This window comes from Microtus ochrogaster, unplaced genomic scaffold (assembly GCF_000317375.1).
Source record: "Microtus ochrogaster isolate Prairie Vole_2 unplaced genomic scaffold, MicOch1.0 UNK11, whole genome shotgun sequence".
NCBI lineage: Eukaryota > Metazoa > Chordata > Mammalia > Rodentia > Cricetidae > Microtus > Microtus ochrogaster.
In genome coordinates this window covers 4,009,607-4,027,647 of record NW_004949109.1, presented here as the reverse complement: position 1 = coordinate 4,027,647, position 18,041 = coordinate 4,009,607, and the positions used below count along the sequence as shown (strand labels likewise).

Here is an 18,041-nt window from a genome sequence, read left to right as displayed (position 1 = left end):
AAAAAAAAAAAAACACACCTGCATATATGCTCATTACAGCACTACTCTCTACCGAACAAATGAAATCAATAAAGATGCCTGCTGATAGATGATTGAAGTTTTTAGTGTGGCATGTAAACTTGGTGGAATATTATTCATCTATGGAAAGAATGAAGCACATCATTTGTAACAACACTGATAGAACTAGAATACATTATATTGGAGTAAATAAGACAGGCAGACAAAGGTAGATGTCACATGTTCACATTCATCTGTGAAAGAGAAAAAGTTGATCACATTGAATGAACGATGGTCACTCTAAGATAGAAGAAGTTATGGGGCAAGGGAAATGGAGAAAAGTTGGATAACAGATGTCAGAATAGGAGAAATTAGTTCTTCCAGTCTCTGTAAGACAACTATGTCTATGACAACTTGTTATATGCCTCAAAATAATTAGAGAAGAGTTTGAAGGCCCTTAACACATAAATAATAATAGTGTGTGCTTCCTGTCATCCCGATATGATCATCAAATTCCCCAAATGACCAACCATACTGCACCACATAAGTATAAATAGATATCAATCAAAAATAAATTAATACAATTAAAATTGATTTTAAAAGGAAAACAATTTTGAGAAAAACATATATAAACAACAACAACAACACACAAACAGCCAAGTACATGAAAAAATGTTCAACACAATTATCTGAAAATTCAAACTAACTTCCAGGAAAACACCAAATACTGGTTAGGATGTTGAAGTATATAGAAGTCTCAGATACTGTTGGTGGGAGTGCATTATGGTACAATCCTTTTTTCTTTGTTTGTTTTGTTTTGTTTTTTGAGACAGGGTTTCTCTGTGTTGCTTTGGAGCCTGTCCTGGAACTAGCTTTTGTAGACCAGGCTGGCCTCGAACTCACAGAAATCCTCCTGCCTGTCTCCCAAGTACTGGAATTAAAAGGCGTACACCACCACTGCCTGACAGTACAATCATTTTTTAAAAACATCAGGCAATTTCTTTAAAAAGTCAGGTCTCACCTATGCTATTGTATAGTATTTCACCCCTGTTCATTCAATCAAGAGAAAGGGAAACATATGTTCATAAAAGACCTGAATAGAAAAAAAAATTTTAAAAAGAAACCTGAATAGAACCATTCAACACCAGCTTGCTCACACTTGACAAATGAAAACTAAAACCAAGCCAGGCATCCATATACAGCAGAAAGCAAAACAAAGTGATTACTACAGAAGAATACCACTCGGCAATAAAAAGATTAAACTACTGCATATCACAACAAGGATCAATATAAAAGCACTGGTAGAAGGAAGTCTTGCAGAAACAGTAATGGACAAGACTAACTATATGAAGTTCTTGGGCAGGCATAATTAAAGAATGCAAGAAAAATGAGCAATGTTTACCTCTTAGAGAGTTGACTGCAGATGTAAAGAACTATGAAGACTGTTTTGGGACTAAGCTTTATGTCCTCTACAAATGTCTATGTTCAAAGCCGAAGCCCAATATGATGTTATTTGATAAGGGAGCCTTTGGGAATTAGGCCCTTATGAATTGAATTAGTGTCCAGGAGCTTCTCCCTCTGTGTCATGGCAGATACAAACAGAAGATGGTAGTCTGCAACCCAGAAAAGGTCACTCTCTAGAATTCACCCCTGCGTACATCCTGATATTTGGTTTCCAGCTTCCAAAACCGGGAATAGTCAATGTCTGTTGCTTAAGACTGTTAGTCTATGAAAAACAGTTATAGATCTGAACCAGTAAGGACTAGGGTAATTTTGGTAGTAATGGTGACTTTCTGTATCTCACTCAGGCTTCATTGATATATGCAGTTGCCAAAAATTCAGAGAGAACACAGGTAAGATACATGCATCTCATTGTCCATATTCTTATGGCCAAAGAAAAAATGAGCAAACAACTGAATGATGGCCAATGGTACATTTGCCAAAGCATTCAGAAGAAAATGGCTACAGGTTAATTTAAATGCATCAAAACCAGCATGATTAATAAGCGGCTAGAGAGATGAGCATACATGTGTATAATAAAATAATAAAGGTAAAATATTGGTAGTCAGTACATAGGTCTTACGCTCAAAAAAGTTTTTAAAGTACTCTGTTCTTGTGTAATTTTAAAGCAAAATTATATAACACAGTACTTTTCATGGTACATTAAAATTTTCCACACAACAAAATGTAGTTTATATTTTGAAAAAAACTTCATCTTTTTAATGGCAAATATTAGTCTTTGATACATATCCAAACTAAGTAGCAAAAATGCTTTCAGACAAGGAAAAACATTTAATATAGCAGGTGTGTTGGTACACATTGCAAATCCAGCACCCAGGAAGCTCAGTCAATGAGAGTAAATTTAAAGCAAGCCTAAGCTACACAGCAAAAAAAAATTTCTCAAAAATAAAGCAAAACAAGAAAAACCTTACCCAGAACAAAATTTAAAATATGGGCATCAAGTTAGCTCAATGGGTACAGATACGGACCACCAAGCCTTTGGACTTGAGTTCAGTCCCCGGACCTGACAAAGTGAAAGGATTAAACTGACCTCTGGAACTTATCCTCTGATTTCCACATAAGAGTCCTGGGGAAATCTGTGTTCATGTGTGCATACACAATAACTTCTAAAAACGAAAAACTGAAAGCAAATCAAACAATAGATCTTTAGAAAGATCACTAGCCTTTGACTCAGAAAAAAAATAAATAGGTTTCCTTTTTTCTTTGGAGTTCTTAGAGTTGATTTATGTCGGCATATTTTGTTTTAAGGGGATAATTGCAAATATTCAATGATTATAATTTACACCTGGAAAGTCTTAAGCAGAGCTCATATTTTATGGGTTTTACATGATTACATACTTTCTAGGACTTTTAAAAACTTTTTAAAGAAAATTAGTTTTATAATATAATTTTTAATAATTTGTAAATTGTTGCATATAAACTATCACAGGGAAGCTAAAATATAAGACTTGGAAAATAACATACGCATTTTCTTGCTTTGACCTGCAAACACTGATTCTAGCTACCACGTCCATGAAGGTCTGCAGGTGAATATCGCAAAGCTCTCGAGCACGAGTGCTCTGCCGGGTCATACGTTACCTCCAGTATAGGGTTTCCAGTTATAATGCTTTCCCCGGAAAGGCATACTGTCAAAGTCTGCACACTGTTTTTCTCGAAAATCTCGGGAACCCAAAGGGCATGGCTAAAATAAAATAAAATCATAAATGGTACCATTGTTGTAAAATGCCAAAAACCAAGGGACAGCGTCCCTAAAATTCGTATTTACTGACTGCTGCCCTATCTCCTCTGGGAGTCATTTGACTTTTTTTTAAAAAACCATTTTACAATACAGACTCACAAGGAGGTGTCTAAGCTGCCCGTATAGGTGAGAAGAAATAACTGCAGTGACTTAAACTGAATGCTAGAAAGTTGCCACAGAAGTTTTCATGTGTTGCAGCCATCATACCTCCTTACAGAGACATGCGGAAACCAGACAAGAACCTAGAACACTAGGCCCCTTGGTAACAGCGCCTGAAGCCCAGGTGCCATGACTTGCTCTAGATTTATGTGAAGGCACCAGGATACCAAGCACTGAGACAGCATCTAGCTTGTAAATCGCCATTTGTACCCTGATCAGTGCAGACGCTTCCTGATGAAAACCAGAAGTTGGACTGGGAAAAATGCTAGGATTCAACTCCAAGCACCTTCAAATTCAAGAGGTTTGGACTTATTAAAATGTAAATTTCACCTTTTAACATCACAGAAAATGAAATGATAAATTGGTACCAAATGTGCACATGTTTTTAAGGGGAAAGGAAATGGTAAGAAAACAATAACTGGTTATAAAAGTTTGGAATGTTTCTTTTACCTGAAAATTTTAGAGAAAAAACCCTGCCAATCTAACTAGGTCTAAATTACAAATGCCACAGTCATCTCTTACTCAACTCTTAAGTACACAAAGACAGAAAGTATAACATCTCACTGAATGTTTGGGCAATAGCACAATTTGATTCATCTTTTAGATTTCTGTAGCACTGTAGCAACTATATTTTTAAAAAAAGCTATAAATTTTGAAACACTAAGAAAACTTTCCTCTTAAATGTAGAACAGAATATATCATGAAAGAACAAAATGGGAGGAAGTTGATGCTGGAAATCCAGCCAGGGTCTATAGATGCTGGGCAGTAAAAGTGTGTCACTGAACCACATCTCCAGTCCTGGGAGTACTCAGCTCAGAATAAATGACAAGTGACTTACAGGCATCCTCAGAGACAAACTTGATGACTTTCTTAGCAACCCCCTTAGACATTTACCCTTGCTTTGTGCAGTTTCCAGGGTCAGTAAGTAATAGTAAATAGTTTCTATGAGATGTGTGGAGATAATAGACCATGATGTGCAAACATTTACATTTCTATCATTACTTACTATAGGATATGGCTCAAAATTTTTAGCATATTAAGTCCAAAGCCTCAGATTTTAAAATAGTGACAGCAGCTGTACATTATGTTAAGAGCCTCAAATCTTAAAATATACTCAGTGTAGTGAAATACTACACCATCAGTTCCAAATCTAAGGGTTATGTGTGTGTGTGTGTGTGTGTGTGTGTGTGTGTGTGTGTGTAATTACTCTTTTGCCTACTTTTAGCTAGTGCGTCATACTATGCTGGCCAGTCCTTCTTTTCACTATTTGCTAATATTTGTATCTTTGAAATACTGCATTTGACAATGCTACATAACATTGTCATATACAAAGTACATGGTCAAGAACCATATAATTAAACTACAAGCAAACAAAATCTGCAAAAATACCCTCAAAATGTTTTAAATGTTTATGATTTGGTGAGGCCTATTCATAACTGTCATTGATTATTTATGTCTGATAAACATGGTTGAACATAATAAAGACTGTTTTCGCCAACCTATTTTCCCTTTTTTAAAGACTATTTTTAATTTTGCAAGAGAATATGCACATGAGTGTAGGTAAACATGAATGCCAGAAGAGGGAGCCAGAGTCCCTGGAGCTAGAGTCACCCAAAATGGGTTCTAGACGTGTAGTCTGGTCCTCTGAAAGAACAGCACATGCTCTTAACCACTGGGTCATTTCCCTGGTCTCTTTCTAAGTTATTTTCAAAGACTCTTTCATGAGAGCTAAAGTTGTCTGTCAGTGGTTTTACCAAGTACCAAATCTGTTTTTAAAGAAAATACCAATTTCAAAAATATATGTAATTTGAACTGGAGATACAAGTTTTCACCAAAAAGAGTATCAACCACTTAAAAGTTTGTCCAAGCACAGTTTTTAATCTAGTTGAAAAGAGCAGATTGAGGTGGGAAAAGTATATAACTACTTCAGGAAATATAAATAGCAAACAACAATATCTTACAGCTTGTCTTTAGGTGCTGCGTGAGTGAAAGACCAATGAGGTATGTAATAAGTTATGTAAATACTGAATTTGAAATAAAACTTTGAGTGTGTCCCAAAGTATTGCAGTTGAGATAGTTAAGAAAGAAAAAGGACCTGGGGAGATTATTAAGATTGTGCTGGGGGATTAGACAGGGAAGCCAAGTAAAGCTATGCAGGAAGGCAGAAAGAGATTATGTGTTCTGAGTGTTTCCGAATAGTGGAAAAGGCCATCCTATACCAAAGACAGAACTGTACAGAAACATAAGGAGAAACAACAGCTCTTATACAAACACCAGTACAAAGCTGAGTTAACATATTAAGCCAGTCACTGAATACAAAATTAAAAATGCTGCTTTCTAGTATTTTCTAACGACCCTTTAAAGCTGAAGAAAAGCAGATAGTCAATAAAAGAGAACTGTTGTTTATGAAGCACTTGGATGGCATTACATGAAGTTTTTTTTACCTATTCTTTTCTTCTGAGTGCCTCTCCTAGGGTCAGCTACAATAAAATCAAAGCATTGTTATAAGTGCCACTTAACTAGTTCTAAGTACACTGTGACACACTTCAGAGATCTTTAGGTGTGTAAGCTGCTTCATCCCTAACAGCACTCTCATGAAGTAATCTTAATTATTTCATAAGGAAAGAACGGGACTACAGAAATTTGATTCATAAAAAATTTCAGGGTAGAAGATACTTCCTTTATCTGAATGAGAATACCTCCTTGAGTCACTCCAAATGATGTAACATTGGCTTAGGTAAGAAATTGGTCATGTCAGTGCTTCAATAGAAGTATTTACGAAAAAAAAAAATAAATAAAGGAGACAGGTCAGATTTGATTAGTTGTTGAGCCAGTCCAGAATCATATCTGTCAAGATCTGGGGTGAGAGATGATGTAATACCATTTGAACAGATTCTTAGTTTCTTCTACAATTATCCCAAAGCAGACACCCAATTCGTAGAAACATGAACAGGACAGACAAATACTTTTCAGAGAGCTACAACTATGAGCAACTTCCTTTATTTCCACCAAAACTTGCCTTCCAACAACCAAGTGATTTTTATTCTTTCTTCTGAATCTATACTAAATAAATCTTCTTAGATTGAAAGATACCCAGGCCTTGATAAGTTTCTTCTGTGTACATACTAATTAGCCAGTGGTCTTCTTAAAACAAGTTACAAAGAACTGGCCTAGGTTCACTTAACAAGTATTTATAAGTTGTATAATATGTTTCAGATATAATCTAGGCTTTGGGATCAGAGGGGAAACAATAAAACCTCAAATGCCTACTTTGGTAAATTTATTGTAGTTTGACATGAGAAGAATGGGGAAGCAGAGTAAAGAAGTTGGTGGTGAGGTGAGAGACACGTGCTTTGGAGAGCCGAGAGGACGGCAAGTGCAAGCGCCCTGAGGCAGAACTGGATGAGACTGTTGCCCAGTCTCAGATCCTAGGTGTTCTGGTTTCAGTTCTCACCAGTGAATGCTCTGAATATGTGAAAAGTAAATATAAGCTAAGCAGGAATCGCATTGGCTGGCTGGTCTGGAGAGAGATCAAAGAGTAATCAAAGGAAAATAGTTCCTGGAAGAAATTTCCGAATCCTACTTTGGATTAATTTTTTTAAAAATGGAGAGTTTAATATGTAGTGTGTTTTTTAGGCTATTAAGAATAGACTACAAGTGGTGAACCTAAAGAAACTAAATAAGAAGGTGAACCCAAGGACAAACATATAGTTATCCTCTTGGCTATGGGAAGTAGACAAAATTGCCAGGGAGAAGGTTGGGATCTTGGGGATGGGGTGTGATAGGGGTAGGGGGAGATGGGGAGAGAAAAGTTAGAAGGGAAGGAGGGGGGGAACTTGGGGAAACAGGAGGAGTGGGATGGAGGAAGGTTGGACAGGGGAGCACGGAACCACAGTTCTTAGTTAGGGGAGCCACTTTAGGGTTGGCAGGAGACTTGACCCTGGAGTGACTCCCAGGAGCCCATGGTGATGTCCCCAGTTGGTCCCTTGGGCAGCTGAGGTTAGGCAACCTGAGATGACCCTATCCTATAGCAATACTGACGAATATCTTGCATACCACCATAGAACCTTCATCTGGTGATGGATGGAGATAGAGACAGAGAACCACACTGGAGCACTGGTCTGAGCTCCCAAGGTCCCAATGAGGAGCAGAAGGAGGGAGAACATGAGCAAGGAAGTCAGGACCACGAGGGGCGCACCCACCCACTGAGACAATGGGGCTGATCTATTGGGAGCTCACCAAGGCCAGCTGGACTGTGACTGAGAAAGCATGGGATAAAACTGGACTCTCTGAACATGGCGAACAATGAGGGCTGATGAGAAGCCAAGGACAATGGCACGGGGTTTTGACCCTACTTCATGTTCTGGCTCTGTGGGAGCCTAGCCTGTTTGGTTGTTCACCTTCCTAGACATGGACAGAGGGGGGCGGACCTTGGACTTTCCACAGGGAACCCTGACTGCTCTATGGACTGGAGAGGGAGGGGGAGAGGAGTGGAAGGAGAGGCAGAAGAGTAGGAGGAGGGGGAGGGAAATGGGAGGCTGGGAGGAGGCGGATTCTTTTTTTTTCCTTTTCTCAATAAAAAAAAGAATAATAAGAATAATAATAATAATGCTGTCCTAAAGCATGTATATAAAACAATTTTAAAACTAATCTAGCATCCTCTCCCCAGACCAACAAGTACAGCCCCATGGACCCAAGAGCAATGCCACAGGCCTCAGTCTCTAGGGTGTGTAAGTATTTTCAAAATAAAAACAATAACAACAAAATCTTTATTGCCATTTTCCAGATCTATAGGTATTAATACATTTTATAAACTATATTGTACTTTCAACTATTTGGATAGATAAGCATTTCCTACACTTTTTCCCCTAAACATTTGCTTAAACTTATCATATTTTTCCTACAGAACCAGACATGCATGTGGTACACGCATACATGCAGACCAAACACTCATACACATAAAATAATTCTAAAAATATTTTTAAAGATGACAGGTAAATTTTATAACTGGATACCCATTTGTGATATATTTTTATGTTTGTATTGAGTCTTGTATTTATAAGTCCCCTATTCCATCTTTATATTATATGACACTAAGGAGAAACTGTAGATATTCTGTTTGTATTTGCTATAAATTAGTAAGACTACTTGATCTATGTTGGTTCTAGGTTTTAATTCCCTATTACTTAAGCAAAAGATTTATATCTTGTATTTTTCAATCCAATTTACCACTATAGGATTGTACATAAGTAACACAAGCTTCTAAGCAGTGAGGTGTTCCAGTGTGAATGTTGCTCCTTTTGTCATCTCTATAGATGCTTTAAATCTTAGAAATTATGGCATTTGACTCTGTACTAGCGTTATTTCACTAAGACTCTTATACCAGAAACTGTGAGCCACCTTTAGTAGGAAGACCCTGTGCTAAATTCACCGATACCATCCCAGTTTTATAGTGTTTCCTCTTTCTTCTGATTTTTCTTTCTCCTTTTCCCAAGAAAAAAGTTTCCTTAAGGGTTTTTGATATATGCTTAGTTTGGGACAACACATTGCACATCTCTTCCACTTCCTGTGCATCCATCCTCATCCAAACTTAAAGCTTTAACTCCCTGCATGTCCACCTTCTTTTTATCATATGTGTCTACTATATCTTCACTCCTTAAGACTGCTCACCTTCCTCTCACAGCCCCTTTCTAGTTTTCTGAGCTCTGTACAGGTACTCCAAGATAAATAGACACATGTAAATATCTAATTTTGGATCTACATACGAGAAAGAGCATAAACTTCCTGAGCCTGGGTCACTGCACTTAGTATGATATATTCCGGTTCCATCCATTTTCTTGCAAGTTTCATAATTTCAGTTTTATTTACAGCTGGATAAAATTCTATTGTATATATGTATCATATTTTCATTTTCCAAGCATCAGTTAAAGGACATCTAAACTGATCCTGTGCCATAGATATTATGAACAGAGCAGCAGTAAACATGGATATTCAAGTTTCTTGAAAGAAGGCTATGGAGGCCTTTGGGAAAATGCCTAAGAATGGTGTAGATGGATCATATGGTAATTCTATTTTTGCTTCTAAGAAGCCCCCACACAACTTCCACAGAGGCTGCATCAATTTACATTCCATCTAACCTTAGAACATTCACATATTCCCACCTCTCACCAGCATTTGTTATTTGTTTTCTAACTGAGTTGAAATTGAATTCTCAAAGTCCTATGTCCATTTACTTGGTATTGTCTGTGTGAGTGTGTGTGGTGTTTCTTGGAAGCAATACATAGATAGCTTCTTCTTTTTGGACCAATCTACTATTGTGTCTTCTGATTGAGGAATTGGGATTATTGATATTCAGCTATTAAAACTGTGCACTGATTGCTGATATTCTGTTGATTTTGTAGTGTTTTCCCCCTTCTCTTACTATCCCAGCATGGTTTATTAATTCCTATGGCCTTGTGAATGGATTTGTTTTTCTCTCCAATCTGAAGGATTTCTTTAAGTTTTTACTGTCGAGTTAGAGATCCTTTGCCCTTTTCTGTGTCTTTAACTAACAAATATGATCTTGTCGGTGTGTTGTATCCATCTCACAGTTCCCTATGATCCCTTTTTATTATTGTATCTTTGTCCCTGCAAGTTTGTTACAGTTCCTCACCCTTGTCTTCATGCTCAGATATCCCAGACACTCAGTTCTCTCTTTGTTCTATTCTGTATCTGAGACTTTCCACAGACTTTTAAACTCTGACTTGCTATAATTATTTTTAATTTTATCTTTCACATTATCCATCACCTTCCTTATTATATCCTGCCATTTGCTTATGCCTTTAAACATACTTAGAATCATTATTTTGAGTTCTCTGAGATTTCCTTTAACTCAATCTCATCAGATGCCATTGCTATAAGGTTAATAAGTTTTGGAAGAGTTATGCTGTCTTGTTTTTTGTGTTTCTTATGTACTCCATTATTACTTACACATCTGGTGTTATTTCTTTGCTTTGTTAGGTTATTTTTAATTAAATGTTTTCTACCAGTTGAAGTATTTGCAATGTCCAGTGGAACTTGGATATGGCAGTATTGAGTGTATAGTTCAGAAAATAATTCCTCAGACCAGAAGGCTCTGGATGTCTGGTATAAGGTTTATATTATTCCCTTAGTAGTATATTAACTATGAATGCAATCAGTTTCTTTATATTAACACTACTCAACTGTTGTAGCAATTAATAACAGTGACCCTTTACATTTCAATAACTGCTGGAAAATAAACTATCAAGGGTAGTATGGGGCAGTATGGAGCACACTCAGATTTTAATTGTCTGATTTTTCTAACATTCAGTTTTTCAATCATGATTTTAATGTAGTGCCAGAATAACTAATCATAAATTTATAAACAACAATTATCAGTAGCATTATTAATACTATTGTTTTATGTGCATAGTACATGTGTGTTCATATATGTGTATACACATGGTGTTCAGGTGCATGTACACCTGTGTTGGCAAGCATATGGAGGCTAGAAGTTGATGCTGATATCTTCCCTGATTGTTCTTCAATTTATTATCTGAGATGGAGTCTCTAAGTGAACCTGGAGCTTATTCATTCAACTGGGCTGAGTGGCCATTGAGCTCCAGAACCCTCCAAACTCCATGCACCCAACTCCAAATCCTGGAGTTATAGACTAAATAGCTTTTTACATGGGTTTTGGGGATTCAAATTCAGATCTTCATGTTCACATAGAAAGTACTTTACCAATGGATCCTCCTACCCTATGCACATGCAGACATACATACTAACAGACTCACACACACAAAACAAAAAACCAACTATTTTTAATGTTAAAATGAGATAAACCAGAAATGCACAGTACCAACCAGCCAGTCATAAGAAGGGAATGAGCAAGACCTCTACATTATCTGGGAAATTGACAAACTATATCGAATAGATTGTATGCCCTAGAAATAATAAAAGCAGAATCTATTAAATACACATGAGTTAGCCAGTCCCCTAGGTTTTCCACTTTCCATTATGATGTATATACTCAGGAAAAAGTTAGAAAGCACAGAGCATGCCTAGTCATTAGAATGAAACACTTTTAGGGATGGGGCTATAGCTCATAGTTTAGTAGTACAGCACTTACCTAGCACACAGTGGGCCCTGGATTTGATCTCCAAATAAATAAACACATACACAATGACTTTGATGCTCGATGTGGTGACTCACATTTTGAACCACAGCATTTGGGAAGCTAACGGAAGAGAATAGCCAGCAATTCAAAGCAAATTAAGGATACATAGTTGAGCTTCAGGCCAGCCTGGGCTACAGAGTGAGACGATCTCCAAAATCAAAGATAAAAGAATCCCTGTTCTCCTGCTCTTTGACTGCTTGACATTAATTCTGGGTTTTGATTTAAAAATTTTTCCAGGATCATTTGAATTTATAATTTGTATTATTTATACTTAAGTCTCAAGAAAGCTTTTGGCTCACAAATGAGCAAGTAAAAAATGCTTATAAAATGTTTTCTGGTTGTTAAACTATCTATCTAATTCTAACTAATTGGAAACATCTCACTCAGATTTCATTTATGGGGTCATAAAATATGACACACATAGGATTGAGGTATATGAGCACACAGCATGAAATGAGGCTGACCTGGTAAAAGTGAATTCTTTTATCTCTTTTAATTCAGAGTAGTTCAGATATGGGCAGTATATGAAATATTAACATTTAACCATTGTGCATTTGGAAACTTTGTAAAAAAGAAGGGAATGAGCAAGGCTTCTACATATATAGAAAATTGACAAGCTATATTGAATAGATTGTGTATCCTAAAAACAATTCAAGGAGAATTTATTAAATACATATGGGCCAGCCAGTTCTCACTTGCTATTGCTAACAGAATACAATGAATTCTTGCTTATCTTAGTTAATCTTACTAAATTAACTCATCCTTCATGATTTCTTAATAAATTCCATCCTATAAAATGGAGCCTTCTCCCTTGCTCTTGGATTGGGAGGATCAACATAGTAAAAATGGCAATTCTACCAAAAGCAATCTATAGGTTCAATGCAATCCCCATCAAAATCCCATCAAAATTCTTCACAGATCTGGAGAAGACAATAATCAACTTCATATAGAAAAACAAAAAACAAAGGATAGCCAAAACAATCTTATACAATAAAGGATTGTCTGGAGGTATTACCATCCCTGACTTCAAACTCTATTACAGAGCTACAGTATTGAAAACAGCTTGGTATTGGCATAAAAACAGAGAAGTCGACCAATGGAATCGAATAGAAGACCCTGACTTTAACCCATAAACATATGAACACCTGATTTTCGATAAAGGAGCTAAAAGTATACAATGGAAAAAAGAGAGCATCTTCAACAAATTGTGCTGGCAAAACTGGATGTCAATCTGCAGAAGAATGAAAATAGACCCATATCTATCACCATGCACAAAAATCAAGTCCAAATGGATTAAGGACCTCAATATCAGTCCGAACACACTGAACCTGATAGAAGAGAAAGTGGGAAGTACCCTACAACAGATGGGCACAGGAGATCGCTTCCTATGTATAACCCCAGCAGCACAGACATTAAGGGCCTCATTGAATAAATGGGACCTCCTGAGACTGAGAAGCTTCTGTAAAGCAAAGGACACTGTCACTAAGACAAAAAGGCAACCCACTGACTGGGAGAAGTTCTTCACCAACCCCGCAACTGACAAAGGTCTGATCTCCAAAATATATAAAGAACTCAAGAAACTAGACCGTAAAAGGCTAACCAACCCAATCATAAAATGGGGCACTGAGCTGAACAGAGAATTCTCAACAGAAGAACTTCAAATGGCCAAAAGACACCTAAGGTCATGCTCAACTTCCTTAGCGATCAGGGAAATGCAAATCAAGACAACTTTAAGATACCATCTTACACCTGTCAGAATGGCTAAAATGAAAAACACCAATGATAGCCTTTGCTGGAGAGGCTGTGGAGAAACGGGTACACTCATCCATTGCTGGTGGGAATGCAAACTTGTGCAACCACTTTGGAAAGCAGTGTGGCGGTTCCTCAGGAAATTCGGGATCAACCTACCCCTGGACCCAGCAATACCACTCTTGGGAATATACCCAAGAGAGGCCCCATCATACAACAAAAGTATATGCTCAACTATGTTCATAGCAGCATTGTTCGTAATAGCCAGAACCTGGAAACAACCTAGATGCCCTTCAATAGAAGAATGGATGAAGAAAGTATGGAATATATACATATTAGAGTACTACTCAGCAGTAAAAAACAAGGACTTCTTGAAGTTTGCGTACAAATGGATGGGAATAGAAAACACTATCCTGAGTGAGGTAAGCCAGACCCAAAAAGAGGAACATGGGATGTACTCACTCATATTTGGTTTCTAGCCATATTTAAAGGACAGTGAGCTTATAATTCGCAATCCTAGAGAAGCTAAATGAGAACGTGAATCCAAAGACAAACATATAGGCATCCCCCTGAATATTAACCTTCATCAGGCGATGAAAGGAGACAGAGACAGAGACCCAAATTGGAGCACCGGACAGAAATCTCAAGGTCCAAATCAGGAGCAGAAGGAGGGGGAGCACGAGCAAGGAACTCAGGACCGCGAGGGGTACACCCACACTCTGAGACAATGGGGATGTTCGTTCGGGAATTCACCAAGGCCAGCTGGCCTGAATCTGAAAAAGCATGGGATAAAACCGGACTTGCTGAACATAGCGGACAATGAGGACTACTGAGAACTCAAGAACAATGGCAATGGTTTTTTGATCCTACTGCACGTGCTGGCTCTGGGGGGGCCTGGGCAGTTTGGATGCTCAACTTACTGAACCTGGATGGAGGTGGGCGGTCCTTGGACTTCCCACAGGTCAGGGAGCCCTGATGGCTCTTCGGGCTGATGGGGGAGAGGGACTTGATGGGGGGGGGGCGGTGGCAGGGAGGAGGCGGAAATCCTCAATAAATAAATAAATTAAAAATAAATAAATAAATAAAATAAAAAAATTAAAAAATAAAATAAAATGGAGCCTTTCAGGTACCCTTTTGGTAGATTTCTTTTTTAACATATAGGAGTTTTGGTTTTATCTAATATGATATATAATTCTGAAAATCTCTTTTCATAAAACTGCATGGTAAAAATGACAGCTCTTTAAAACTTGGGTTGGACACATTTAATTCAAAGACAGTTCATTTCGCTTAAATATAAAAAATTCTAAAAATAAATAAATAAAAATTCTAAACAACGAAATACTGAAGTAAGTATGACTTTCTTATTTGAAGAATTAAAATGAGTTAATATGGAAAAGTCAGGACTATAGAGCTAATTCATTAAAAGTTGAAATAAAAGGGAAAAATAGTAATAGAAATGCCATCATTCCAGCTTCTAGTTTCAGCTTCTAATACAGTCATGAGTACAGGCAACAGTGTCTGTCTTTTTTTTATGTTATGTTTCCTAGCATACATTACTTTTATTGTATAATGCCTATATTATTGTATGTTCATACCTTCAATTACATAATACTGAAAATAGTTGTGAACTAGGAGATGGGTTGAGTTTCGCACTCCTACCTAATAGTATGTATGATACAACAATAGGTCTTCACTTCTGTCCTTGTATAAAATCTCTATTCTTCTGACATTGGTGTCATTAATCTAAATCAGCTTGGGGCTTAATAAATGAGGGTCATTTTCTCTCTTGGAGGAGAGATTGAGGTATATGAGAATTAAGACAGTCTCATCCTATAGACCAACTTCTGGGATCATCCTGAGTGTCTTTAGCATTCATATGGAAAAACCATCAGTCTTACAAGCAGTGAAGTTCTTCCCACTGCTTTGTCTCCACTCCAGTTTGGGCATGTACTCCCATTACCACCTTCTGGAGTTGTCTTCTCTGAATGCGCTCACTTGTTATAACATAAATTTAAATGTATTTCTTCCTGATCTCATCTTCTACCCAACTCACTCTACTTTTCCTATTGTCTTATTTTGTTTTCATTTTGGTTTTGGTTTTACTTTTGTGGCTTTTTAAAAGTCAGTTCCGAATTTTCTCCCAAATAGCCCTCTTTAGACTCCACTTTCATTACTTGTAGAGAGCCCCTGTCTCAGCACTTCAGCCATTAAATTCCTTGATGTGGGATTCCCTCTGTATGCTGTGAGTGTGTTTTATTACCATTATTTAATAAAGAAGCTGTTTTAATCTATGGCAGGGCAGAATATGGCAATGCAGTAAATCCAAGCAGAGATAGAGGAGAAAAGAAGGTGAAGTCAGGGAGAGGTCATGTAGCTGCCGAAGGAAAAAGACGCCAGAACCTTACTGGTAGGTCACAGATTCATGGTGATACACAGAGTAATAGAAATTGGTTAATTTAAGATGATAGAGTTACTTAATAAGAAGCCTGAGCTAATAGACCAAACAGTATTATAATTAATATAGTTTCTGTGTGATTATTCAGGTCTGGGCAGCCTGGAAACAAAATGCAGTCTCTGATAAAATTCCTATTGATTTATTCACTGTTATGTTGTACTCTTGTCTTTCTTCCATCTGTTCACATCTAAAGCCAAAATCTATGACTCTTTCAATGGTTTCTAAATGCCTCAGAACATATAGCAGACCATTAGCACACTAGCCTTGCACTTCATTCTCCATTTACCTAGGATGTCCTTACACCACTAGCTTTTCTCTGGCCTACTCTCTTTGCCTTTTAGTTCTCTCTAACTTTTTATGGAAATGAACCTTAAATTCCTAATTAGCCATGTGCCAACTGCACATACTTTTGTAAAATATGATTCATGTCAACATATTGTGATTATTCTCTGTTGTGACTTCCTTTGTTTAAGTGATTCCTTGAAAATATACATTAGCATTCAATTTAAGGGAATGAATAGTGGTAGTATTTGAAAAGTCTTATGATTACAGATATATGCAATTATTCTGAGATCTGTTTAGCAGAATAAAATATGATAAACAGGTGTGTTAAAAGGGGAAAGAAATAGAGGAGGAGAGAAGCTTACAATTTTAAGTACAGTATCCAGGTTAGGCCTTCTTGAGAAGGAAACAACCGAGGAAAGATGAAGGGATAGACAGCATTAAGTGCACAAGGAAAGGGAGTAGTCAAAACCAAAGTCCTAGGGAAAGAGCACCAGTGGTGGGTTTACAGAAGGAGATCCATGTAGTTGGAGCAGAGTCAATGATGAAGAAGCTGCTAACAGATCAGTTCTCAGAAGCAATGGAAGTCAGATTATATAGATCTTACTAGCTTTTGTAATAATTTCATATACAAGAAATAGTGAAGTGTTGGGGGTTAAAGAGTAAGGATAACCTGACTTACTCTGCCTCCAATATTGGAAACTGAAGAGTAAAAGTTTGTTGTTAGTAAATCAACACATGAGGCTCTTAAAGATTTGATGGTGAAGTTCAGTGGTAGAACACTTGCCTAAGCATGTGTAAAGTCTTGAGCTTAGCAAAAAGACCTCAAAAAAACAAAAAAAAAGCCTATTAAATTGATAACTATAGATACTAGTAACTCAGACCAGAGTAGAAGTAGCAGAAGTAGTGAAAAGCTGCCAAATCTGAGATATATTTTTAAGGCAAAATATAACAAAATTTCCTAAGGGATTAGATGGATACAGATGGTGAGACAGAAAAGACTGGGGAAAAACAAACAAACAAACAAACAAAAAACCTCTAGAATTTTGACTTATACTGGTGGAACAGATATCTCAGGTAAAGAACACTTACAGAGAACAGTGTTGAATAGTTTTGTAGATAACATTCGCATACACTACATACTGCATGTTTATTAAAGGTCAATCCGAGTAGTAAGATGACAGCTGGGCTGAAAGGTATAAATTTTGGAGTTGAATGATATAGCATCAAAATCACTGAAGTTTATGAGATCAGAAATAAAACGAGTATCAGTAGAATGGAGAAACAGTCAAGGGCAAAGTCCTGGGTTGTCTAACATTAGGAGAATAAGGAGAAGCACTAATGAAAAAGAATAATCAAAATGTTCAAATGAGTAGGAAGATAAAGACTACAACTAGTAAATATTGAAGGCATCTGTGACTTGGTAAGAGTATGTCAACATTATGATGAAGATAAAATCACAAAAGAACAAATTCAGGAAAAAATTAGAAGATGTGAACTCAATTCAGTATATAAAGTTAAGTCTGGAGGAATTTCTTTCCTCCAAAGGGTGGCAAAGAAGTGGTTGAAATAACTGGCAAGGGCTTTTTGTTTGTTTTTATATAGAAAGATGCTTGTATGCTTATGGAAAAGTCCAGAAGAGGATATGTTGGAACAATATTCTGCACATTTATGAATTTATAAAGAGTTAAGGCAGGAGTAGACTGGAAAATGTGAATGAAGTTTAGTTTCTTAATATTTTAGTGTTACAAAATAAAACAGTGTATTTTATACACAGGAAGGAGCAATAATGTTCTGGACAGAATTACCAAACGAAAGATAGTCAATCTACTACCAGAGGCAGCCCACCACGACCAAGGAGAAAATCAAAAAGCTCCCATTTTGCAAACTTCAGAGGAAACAGTAGATTTGAAGGAGTGATGGTTTCCATCAAACCATGAAGGTAAATGCTGGTTTGTGGG

The 18,041-nt window shown here is 37.0% G+C and overlaps 1 protein-coding gene across 1 annotated transcript in view; it reads right to left on the bottom strand.

The window, feature by feature from the left end:
• Window positions 1–18,041, bottom strand: part of Adamts6 (ADAM metallopeptidase with thrombospondin type 1 motif 6) — a 222,041-nt gene that overhangs the window by 89,551 nt on the left and 114,449 nt on the right. The window contains exon 15 of the mRNA XM_026788997.1: window positions 3,097–3,199. Coding sequence (XP_026644798.1) covers window positions 3,097–3,199 — 103 coding nt within the window. The remainder of the gene's footprint in view (window positions 1–3,096; window positions 3,200–18,041) is intronic.